The sequence below is a fragment of the Ammodytes marinus genome (assembly GCF_949987685.1).
Source record: "Ammodytes marinus genome assembly, chromosome: 7".
In the NCBI taxonomy this organism is placed as follows: domain Eukaryota; kingdom Metazoa; phylum Chordata; class Actinopteri; order Uranoscopiformes; family Ammodytidae; genus Ammodytes; species Ammodytes marinus.
Window position 1 is genome coordinate 14,896,888 of NC_137211.1, and position 11,752 is coordinate 14,908,639.

An 11,752-nucleotide genomic window follows, 5' to 3' on the forward strand; every position below is an offset into this window, starting at 1 on the left:
GATAGGATAGAATTGGATTGCGTAGACACAACAGAAAATGACTTAGAAATACATGCTCCATTCTTAGTAGTTTATTAGGAAAGTTATCGGGATACACGATTATATGGTGATGAAATCCTTGAAATAAACAGTCATAAATCTTTGAGTGCAACATGTTAGACCAGAAGTGCAGAGCCTGCTGTCCTTGTTCATTCTGAAACATTTTCTCATTAGGAAACCCGTGTTAGGGACACAGATAGAGCTGTAACGATTAATCGACGAATCGATTAAAATAATCGTCAACTATTTTGATAATCGATTAATCGTTCCAAGTAATTTTTTAATAAAAAATGTAAATTCTCTGATTTCAGCTTCTCAAATGTGAATATTTTCTGGTTTCTTTAATCCCATTATGACAGTAAACTTAAATATCTGTGTGTTTTGGACATAAAAATACATTTGAGGAAGTCAACATGGGCTTTGGAAAATGTATTAACATTTTTCACCATTTTCTGACATTTTACGGACCAAAACACTAAACGATTAATAATCAATTAATCAAGAAAATAATCGACAGATTAATCGATTATCAAAATAATCGTTAGTTGCAGCCATTCAGTATTCTTTTAGGAGCTCTTCCATATAGACGGCGTTCATCCGATACGCTGCCATCCAGTTGTGGGCTGCACTGTAGTAGCTTTGGTAACTTTGCTCTTGGACAGAAGACATGGAGGCGTAGTAGTCGCTCCAGGCTTTATAGCTGGCTCTCCAGTAGGTCTCAGCGCTCTGCTCATCTTCATCATCACCATCGTCATCATCCTCCTGTTCTCCTTCATACCTTTCCCCCTCTCTGTTCATCTTCTCCGATGTTTTTCTGCTCCGTCTCAACAGCTTTTCTTGATTCTTTCTCGATTGGTGTCTGCCCGTCTGTGCCGGCTCGCTCCTAATGGGCTGCTGCCTGCTCGATACTGCTGCTGCTGGTGGTTCATAGCTCTCGGGCTGGGACCGCTGGCGCCATTCGGGTGAAGCAGAATAATCGGTACAAGCTTTGGGTTTGGTGGCCTCTGCCTTTGGTTTTTTGCAGACAACGGGTGTTTGCCCAGCTGCTTCAGCTTCAGCGGCAGGCTTAGCGATCGTTTTGCATACAGCTCCCATAGCTGAATGCAAAACGAATGAGCCCGAATGAGGCAGAACATCGCTCTCATCATCGTCCATGTCCGATTGCGAGCTCGCGGAAACCGACCTTGGATGCGATGACGGGTCAGATTTCCAGCGCTTGCCGCCATTTTGTTTGAAACTTTGCGCCCCGTCATCGTTGAGCACCACAGTCTCTCTGTACCCGCTCGTCTGATCATCGGTGCCGCTGTCCACACCGTCTCGACCACCTCTGAACTCCCTGATGACCTCCACCGACCGGCCCGGCCCTGTGCTGATGAAGCTGTGGAAGTCCCGCTCGGCCTCCTCCAAGGTCACCAGCCCGGGCCTGCAGCTCTTGAAGGAACTGAGGGGAGGGATCTTGGGCAGAGCGTCCTGGAGCTCTTTTCTAGTGGGTTTGGCTTGAGGTGGAGAAGGAGTAGGAGAAGCCTGTGGTAGAGTGTCCTTCAAGGGAGACACTCTATTACCATTCTCTTCACCGTAGGCTACCGGACAGGCTTCTACTTCACAGGTCTTTTTTTCTGGCTTTCTTTGACCACCACTGCGCTCTGGAGCTTGATCCATATTGACTGACTTGGTGGTGGCGTGCCTCTTGGTCTTAGATGAGGACTGCTGGAATATGGGGCCCGGAGCGGTAGCTTCAGCGCACACATCCCAGTCGCACGGCTCGTCCATCAACCCGGGCTCTAAGGTGGCTAAAAAAAAAAAGAGGACCGAAGACGGATTAGAGTGGAATAACCCTTTTAACCACGTTACATTGAAAAAGGTGGTGTCAGCCGTTCTGGAGAATGCCATTTGTCAAAATCAGTGAATTATCTCCGAAACAACCTGCTACATGTCCGTACTGGGTGCGCACTGAGAAAATTGTGAGAAGACAGTGTGGAAGCCTCTTTGAGCAATTGGAAAATTGTTATATATAAATCCAATGTATTATCATTCACTGATTTTGACAAAGTATATTTGACCACAAGGGTTCTCCAGAATCGCTGACTCCACCTTCAAGTTTTTGTTTTTAAAAAAGGGGAGGAAAAAGTTACGCATGCTGTCGGGACTCACATGGCAACGGAGACAAACTCAGGCTGCACTTTTGAGCGATGGCCATCATCTTGTTTTCCTCCTCGCCATGGCAACAGTAGGTCACCGCCAGCCCTTGAGTGCCTGCAAACAAAATGTAATCCTGTTGACAGAGCAGCCATTCAATAACAGGAAGGGATAAAGAGGAGTGGGGAGTTGAGTTGTGTGTCCGGGGATGGCAGGTGCGTGCACACACACACACACACGTGCAGTCAAGACAATTATAATTAAAAGCAGATATTAGGAACCCCATTGACCTACTACGTGGGTCAAACCTGCTTATTACTCCACAGACTTGAGCTAATCTTCAGAATTGTGTTTTAAATGCAGCCAGGAGGAAACCAGGAAATACAAGCTGCTCAAATCAAATCCAAGTGCACTTCAGAGCAACATAACAGCTTTTCTACAAATAATATACCTCCAGGAGAATAACTGAACAACAGTCCATGTCCATAGGTAGAGGATGGTTTTTCCAATTTAAAAGCATATCCACCGATGAATAAAAATTAATGCAGTAAAAATAAAGCATTTTTCAAATAAAGCATGTAAAATGAACATTTAAGCCATTTTAGTTGAGTCAAATTGTACGTCTGGAAACCAAAGCGTGGACCAGGGACTAACCAAAGCGGCCAGCACGTCCGATTCGGTGCATATACGTCTCCCAGTCCTGCGGAATGTCCAGGTTTATCACCAAGTTGACTTTGTCTGCATCTATACCTCTGGAAGTCTGGGGGTGTGGGGGAGAAGAAAAAAAAAAACAGCGATGAGCAAACAGGAGCCCAATCATAAAAGACGAGAGCGCTAGACATGGGTGACATAAACACACACACACACGGGAAGTGGGAGAATTGAGGACAGACACCTCACCAGGTCAGTGGAGATGAGCACTCTGCATTGGTACTGCTTCAGTTTGGACATGGCCTCTAGTCTCTGCTCCTGAGTCAGACCGCCTGTTTGGGTCATCCAATGTAGTCACATTCAAATCAGATCACATCAACTTAAAAATAAAAATATAATAAAGACAGGCCAATGACCAGCTACCCAACCCCTGGCCAATTTACAATTACACAAAAGACAAATGTAAGATAAGGTTTTTTACTTTTTAAATGACCTAAACTATCTCTCGATTAACATAAGCTCCAATACATTTTCTGTTGATCGATTTATCATTTTATCACTGCACTCAAAAAAAAATATATATATATTTGATTTGATTTTGATTTGATTTATATTTATTTCGTCCATGGATGTCTTCCAACAAAACTCATTTCAACATTCTCACATGTACAATCCATAAAACCATGACGAAAAGGAGGCAGGGTGAAGAATATCTTATATTTCCTGCCCCCTCAAAACAAACAAACAAATAAAAACACTCTCATGTCAATACATGACGATAATAAATGAAACAAAATAGAAACCAAAACATCAATCTGAAACTGATTACAAAACAAAGCAAACCATGATCACAACCATCAATATAGAAATCATAAATTTTTATTTCTATATTATATATAATATATTTAATAATATATAATATTTTTATTTCTATAAGTGCTCATACAAATTCATTGTTTTCTCTTTAAATCGTTTTTTAAACTGAAATATATTTGTACATTGCTGTAGTTCACGTTGCAGAGAATTCCATACTTTCGCTCCTACCACTGAAGTACACATTTGCTTTGCTGTTGTCCTTGCAACTTGATGCTTAAAGTGTCCTTTTCTTCTTCCTTCATTTTCTATAAGGATAAACAGATTTTGAAGATTTGCTGGCAGTACTTTATGTTTTGCTTTAAACATAACAATAAGTGTCTGTAATTCAACCAATTCTTTAAATTTTAAAAGTTTAGAGTGAAAAAATAAGATATTTGTGTGCTTTCTATAACCAGTTTTAAATATAATTCTTATTATTCTCTTTTGTAGCAGATAGAGTGACTTTGTGTTGCTTTGGTATGTGTTTCCCCACACCTCCACACAGTAGCTGATGTAGGGCAACACTAGCGCACAATACAGGGTTCTCAATGCCTTATAATCTAACACATATTTTACTTTATTTAATACAAAAGTACTCTTAGATATTTTTTTCTGTATGTGTGAGATATGTGGTTTCCACGTCAACCCTTCATCTAGGAGCACACCCAAAAACCTAATTTCCTTAACTCGTTCAATGATTGTTCCTGCTATAGATAGTACAGTACTGTCATCTTTTTTTCTATTACCGAAAAGCATGAACTTCGTTTTCTTTAAATTTAAAGATAGTCTATTAATATCAAACCATTCCTTTAGTTTGACCATTTCTTGTTCCATACTTTTTACTAATTCATTTAAATCATTTCCAGAAAGGTAAAAGTTTGTATCATCTGCGAATAGAACAAAATTCAGTAACTTAGATACATCACAGATGTCGTTAATGTAAAGTATAAATAATATCGGTCCTAAAACTGAACCTTGCGGTATCCCACATAGAATTTGCATATTATTGGATTTGTTATCGTTATACTGAACATACTGTTGTCTTTTGTTCAAATAACTACTTAACCAATCCAATACTATTCCTCTCACACCATATGATTGTAGTTTTGATAGCAAAATTGAATGATCTATTGTATCGAATGCTTTCTTTAAGTCGATAAATACACCTATTGTATGCTTCTTATTGTCAGTTGCATTTACTATTACTATTTTTATATATAAAATCACTGCTTTTCCTAAAAAGGGCCCCCTCACCTGAGATACAAACAGCAGGTAGTCCTTTAGAAGACAGGATGTCTGCCAGATGCTGAGCCCTGTGGGAGCAAACAAACGGCTCGTCAGAGAAACAGCAGCAAATGCTGAGCACGAGTTCACTATCATGCAAAGAACAAATCTGCAACTGAGATGTATTTCTTCTTGGTAACACATGATAAACAAGTGTTCCTCTGCGAAAAAAGGGGTGTGAAGTTCTGTGAACCAGTGAAAGTAAGCGTTACCTTGTGTGTAGGTTGGAGAACACCAGGGCCTGGTTAAATGGGATTTTGCTGAAAAGCTCCAGCAAGTGCTGCACCTTCTCCTCGAAAACCCTGTGAGGTAGGGGATGGGACTGCACCAGCTTGTAGTACTGCTTCAGACCTGCCAGGGGGCGCAAAAGAAGAGAATAAACAGGAGAATAAAAATGTATGCTGAACTCACTGAAAAGCATAAGTGTGTTTTATGAATAAAAAAAGGAGATGCTTTTGATGGGATGAATCATTTTTTAATTATCATTGTGAGTCTCCATTAGCTAGGACTGATTGTTGACATTAAATGGCTTGACTGTGGAAAAACTAGACATATTTGAAAGGTACTTTTTAAATAAATAAAAATGTTCCCCCTCAGCTTTCTGTCGTAACAGTCATAGCATTGATTCATACCCCTTCAGGGTCTTACCTTTGAGGCCCATATCTTTGGGATTGAGTCTGACAAACGTGGGCTCTCTCATGTAGCGGGTGAGGTGCAGAGCAAGGGATTCTGGATAGGTGGCAGAGAGTGCGAGCATCTGTTTGTTCTCAGGAAGAGAGGAGAAGATCCAGCTGAAGAGAGAGAGAGATAGAGCGAGGGAGTGTGAGTGAGTATGTGTGTCTCATGTATTTTTTGTTATGTTTATCAGCATTCTGCTTTCATATCATGCACTAATTAAGTATTGTAGTAATGATCATGAATGTTTGTGTCCATCCATCTTACTTGATCTGTTCCTGGAAGCTGCCCTCCTCCAGCAGCTTGTCTGCCTCGTCCAGAACAAACAGTCTGATGCTGGCGGTGGACAACATGCCCAGCTCCACCAGCTGCTTGATACGACCTGTGTACATGAACAGGAGCCACGTTAACAACAAACACCAGTAGAGAGCTAATACGACATGTTAAAGTAAACGGGTAATAATTCCTCTTTACCAGGGGAGCCCACAGCGATATGGCACTTCTTCAGATGGTGTTTGTCCTGACTCACGGGCCTACCGCCGATGAAAACATGACACTGGAGGCCCTCCATGGCACAGCCTATGGCCATCACTACGGAGTGGATCTGCACTGCTATCTCACGTGTCGGAGCCAGGACAAGAACCTATAGGAAGGGAGGGGAGGAGGGGTTGAAAAAGGACTTAGATGTAAACAACCACTTCGATTTGATTGGTTAGTTTGGCCATAGACAGGTGCTGGTTTAGTTTCTAATCAATCAAGAACCGGCAGATAATAAGATTACAGTTCACTCAACATGCAGATTGTCAACAAGAACAGGTCCCACTGCTTTATCAATAACTGTCCTGTTTTGACACCGAGCAGTTTACACTCACCAGATTAAAAGAAAGAAAAAAAATTAAAGTGATTGCTTCTCATGACCATCTGGGGCCTGTTGCATTAAACTAAGATAAGGGATTAACCCGGGATATTTCGGTTATCCTGGCTTGCGTTAGCCATGATCCGGTTGCATAAAAGCGGAGGGACATAAGTTACTATGGAGATTTATCCTTTACGTTTAGCCTGGTCGGGACCAGGCTAAAACGTAAAGGATAGACTTATTCTGTTGCCTGACTGGTTCAGTCAGCTGTCACTCCGATCTGAAATCAAGGTGTTTAACAGTTATTCCATGATCTTCTGTGTACTGCTATATTTTCATTAGCCTGTTTTAAATTACCACATAAAGGACTACATTGTCATTTAGTTAAATAGTTATTATTTTTTATTTATTTAACCTGAACCATTTATAATTAATTTAATTTAATTAGATTAAGATTAAATTATATAAATTATAATAATTTATAGTCTGTTCATATTGCAGGCTATATTTATACAATTGATTATCGATAGCAGATGACGTTGCAAATGTGGGTCAAATAAATCCACTTTGTAGGCTACTTATAACCATATACAGGTGCATCTAAAACAAAATTGAATGTCAATGAAGTTCCTTATTTCTGTAATTGAATTCAAAAAGTCAAATTTAAATATATTCTAGATTCATTACACATGAAGTGAAATCTATCTAGAATAAACATACTTTCCAGAAGGTCGACATTTGAGTATTATAAAACCTTTTTTGATTGGTTTTATGTAATATTCTAATATTTTGAGATACTGGATTTTTTATTCCATGATCAATCAATCATCCAAAAAAAGGCCTTACATATTTCACTTTGAGTAATGAATCTAGGAAAGTTTCACTTTTTGAATGGGCCATGATATTCTATTTTTTTAGATGCACCTGCAGACTGCTCACTGTCAACTATTTTAGCATTAATCAATACAAGGGCATCAAGATCATTTGCCAGAGAATACAGTTGCTCTATGAAATGAACATCCCCCTCACTTACGGGTTTAACTAGCAAGGCATTGTGGGCAAATGGGCCGTCTTTTCCATTTTTGCATCAGGAAGGTTGCGTTCCGAATCGCATAATCTTTCTTTTTTCTATTCTACATAATACATCCGACGATAAAAATAATCTAGTTAGGATGCAGTAGGCATACTATTGGGACATACTTTTCTCTCTTATTTCATCATAACATTGCGCCTTGATCTTGCTTCTTGCTTTCATATCCGTCGCATCCCCGTTTGTTTTCATATGGAGGCTTCGTCGATGTTACGTCACTTCACGTGCGCACTGGATTGTGGGTCAGAATCGCACTTTTCAACACTAACAATCTTGGCCGCATGAAGTAGGACATCCGGGTACTTCTAACCATCCTAAATCTGGCCACAAGAATCGGGACATCCTAAATCTTTTTTCTACATACTATATAGTAGAAAGTATGTGATTCGGAACGCAACCTAAATCTGTGTTCGATCTCTGGGTCTACTTCTGAGAGCTGTGGGCTGGCACTTAACAGAATAACTTACACCTGGCTTGACAAAGCATCCCCTTTTCATCCTGGATTGGCGTTTATGCAACCGACTAATCCAAATTGCCCAGGCTAGGCTTTGTCAAGGCTGGCTTTATCAATTATTCTGGATATCTTAATTCCACTTTTATGCAACAGGCCCCTGGTGTTGATGAAATTGAGCAATGAAAGACTTTTTAAAAACCAAAATATAACATGTATATATACACCTTCTTTATTCGTTTTGTTTAACCATTAATTGCGCTCACCTGAGTTGCAGGATTCTCCAGTACCAGAGCGTCCAGGGCTATGGTGCAGAACACACACGTTTTCCCCGTACCAGACTTGGCCTGCACAATCAAATCTGAAAACGGCAGACAGATCATGATGATGCAGAGCTGCTTAATGACTCGGAATAATCAGGATTACAAAATGTTGTGTTCACGGTTTGGGTGCAATATTGATGCTCCAATCAAATCAAATCAATCTGAAATCTATTGTGCCTAATATGCTGCATGAAATCCTACCTCTCTTAGCCAACAATAAACTGTCTGACAGATCGCAGGTGTTCAATTTCAAATACACACTGGGATTAACTGCTCTCTGCTTCACTCACTACACGACTAGTTTTTAAATTACGCAGGCAATTTGCAAGTGCAAAGTAACTTGTTTTAAAATGTTGTCGTGAGATATCAGCCAATGAGAAAATGCTTTTTACTGATAAATATATTCCCAATGAAAAACATTGACACTGGTGTTCTAAGAGTTATCAAGAGACTAACAGCATCAATTTTGTTTTATGAATGTCATTCTCAACACCGTAGGCACAAAACAAATAAACTGTACTTATTTAGCACCATTGTATAGGCTTGCAGGCAGAAATCTGAGTAATAGGCATTACCATAACTGCAACAATATGCATATTTTTACAGACAAAATATGTTGTAAGCTGGCATCAGTGAATCCCTCCATAAAGTATTTATACTTTGGACAGATGGCTGTGGCAAGACAAGTCTTTTAAAGTGTAGACAGATAACCATTTAATTTGCGTTTTTTTTTTAAATCCCAGTATTCACGCGATGTCCAACTCCACACATGGTGTGGTTTAATCAGTGAGCCGTTCCACTGAGGAGGAAATTGATCCACTGCCTGCTCATTATCCATCTAATCACTGTGAGCCATCTGACCATATTCAATGTGCTGCCACATACCACAGTTTTCACAAAAAAACATGAATATTAAACAAGCGCTTTACCACTGAACATGTGGCCATTTTGGAAGAGAGCAGGGAAGTTACACTTAAAGTAAATGATTGTAGAAAAATAATATGTAAAAAGAAAGTGTTTTATGAAGGATTATTCTGTTGATTAACTTTATCGATTCATGGTTTTTCCACCAAATGTAAAACAAAGCGCTGAAACCATAGATGATTAATCAGCTAGTCAAATCAGCCACTTTTTTGATGATCGGTTGATTAGAATTCTCATTTCTCCCAAGGAACATCACACTACATTCTGAAGGTAGCCTACAAAGTTCAAATATCTGACTTTTCTTTTTCACATGACAATACATGTATTATTTTGGGATGATTGAATAAAACAAAACATTTAACATGTCATGTTTTATAAAAAATAAATGTAATTATTTGAATACAAGCAGATCAATAATCCATTGTAGTTATTTTCGGTTAACTGTCTATCACATAAGACGAGCAAAGAAATCTTCTCAACTCTGGACTGATCCATTCAAAGCCTGCACCCTCTCATCCAGGCCTAATGTTAGTGAGTCGGTTAAACTGAGTTTTAAAGCATCAGTAGTGGGAGTTGGGGACATTTAAGATCATTGCTAAACAGCATAGGTGTTTGAATTCAAAGCTATTTGAAATAAAGTGTAGAATCGGTTCCAGTGTGCAACAGGAATATGCAGCATGCATGCATTTGAACGTGCTCTCTTTAATCTGCAGTAAACCGGCAGACAACCAAAACAGGGAGCAGAAGCAGTCAATCATTCAGCCGACCACCTCAGTTCATTCTGCTGCTTTTAAAAATAAAAACACACAAACACACGTGACGGGTCCAGTCCACACAGTCATTTGAACCCACCAAGTCCGCAGCGGCCCAGCGGGATCGCCTTGAGCTGGATCGGGGAGGGTTTGTTGAAGCCAGAGGCGGACAGTCCTTCGAGCACCGGTTGAGACAACAGCAGCGAGCTGAAGTCAATTCCCTCTGAAAGAATAACATCGTCGGTCCGTGTACGCGTCTCTATGTCGTGGGCCGCTTTCCTCACGGAGGCTGCCATGTTTCCTTTTGCACTGTTTAGGTTTAGCCGCCCCGGCGGATCAAACGCAGCTGCTTTAATGCGTGACGGAGCTACAGCTGCGGTCTACAGCACCCCCTTGTGACTGGGAGTGGGACTTAGCCTACCTGACCTGACCGGAGAAAAAGAGAGAAAGATTAATAAAATATTGTCCCTCTTTCTTAAAATACAAAGGGCCATACTTTGCTGGACGATAAAGAGATCACGTCGATAAAAAAAAGTAAACAAAAAAAGAAGACAGGCAGGCAGGCTTTTTCTTAAAAAAATAATATTAATTAAAACAACGTTTGGCTTGCCAGGTTGTGAAAAATCCCACTGGACAATGTTGATATTCTTCAAAGGCTTTAGTAGGCATAAATACCGATACTGATACATTTTACAATAATTGTAATACATAGATTTTGGTGAGTCTTCACAAAGTTCAAGTGTTAAAAAGACATGTGCCGGTGGAGGGGTTTCTTCCTTAATATAGTTTAAGCTCAAAGCCAAAGGTTCCTGTTTATAGGCTATCTTATAACTGATTTATAAATTGTTAATACGTTTAATACATTATTTAGTACTCACTGATGGACTTGCAATTACAATAAACTTGCAGACAGTATAATGAAAAATAATGTTTTTCCTGAAAGACGTATTCTTCACCGGTGGAAATATGAAGGTGTATTGAACTCTTAGATCCCATGTAGGCTACTATAAATATGCAAACTTTTTAGAAATCAGTTCATACTGAGAAAAGGCAGCAATAGTGTTTTATGGTCTCACTGTCTAACCCTTCATTTTCCTACATGTGACATCACACGTAGGGTTAGGATTAACAGGACAGCTGAGCCAAGGGAAGACTGAGGGAAGAAAAACCTCATTCATTGTATTATAATAGCGATTGTATAATGATAGAACGCCGGTTCCGTATGGGTGAAGTATTCCTTTAACATGTAAATCACACAGAAGAGAAAAGGGGGAATTATTTCTAAAGCTGACATATTTCATCAGTTTTGATTTCAGAAATATTATTTTGGATTAAAGTTGCAATACAGATTCTGAGAAAAAAAATGAATGAGCGTTTAGTAGCTATTTTAATAGGCTACTATCAATGTAGAACTCATTCCTTTGCAAACTGTCATTGTTGCACTTTGTACTGAATGTTTTTTGAAGTCTGATTTGTATGCTGATTAGAAATATATATTTTGTGACCTTCAATTTGCTTTAATATTGTTCAGGTATTAGAGACGCTGAGCCTGAACTCATCTTCAAGCATCCACCCTGCTGAATTGTTCTTCAGCAACACAATCAGTCTTACAGGTCCCCTCTGACAATAACCTCTGTCTATTTTAAAGTATGTATCACATATATTAGTTTCATGCTTTTGCTTGCAGGCAGACAGACTTGATAACTGGATCAAATA

The 11,752-nt window shown here is 39.6% G+C and overlaps 1 protein-coding gene across 1 annotated transcript; it reads right to left on the reverse strand.

Annotated features, from left to right (window-relative positions):
* Window positions 1-91: 91 nt before the first annotated feature.
* On the reverse strand, window positions 92-10,348 carry ddx20 (DEAD (Asp-Glu-Ala-Asp) box polypeptide 20). The gene is made up of 11 exons (XM_080031756.1): window positions 10,137-10,348; window positions 8,304-8,398; window positions 6,115-6,283; window positions 5,908-6,022; window positions 5,614-5,756; window positions 5,178-5,316; window positions 4,936-4,994; window positions 3,076-3,158; window positions 2,830-2,935; window positions 2,191-2,292; window positions 92-1,829 (listed from the first exon to the last, which is right to left on the reverse strand). Exons 1-11 carry the CDS (start codon window positions 10,330-10,332, stop codon window positions 595-597), a joined length of 2,442 nt encoding a protein of 813 aa, XP_079887882.1. The 5' UTR covers window positions 10,333-10,348; the 3' UTR covers window positions 92-594.
* Window positions 10,349-11,752: the final 1,404 nt, after the last annotated feature.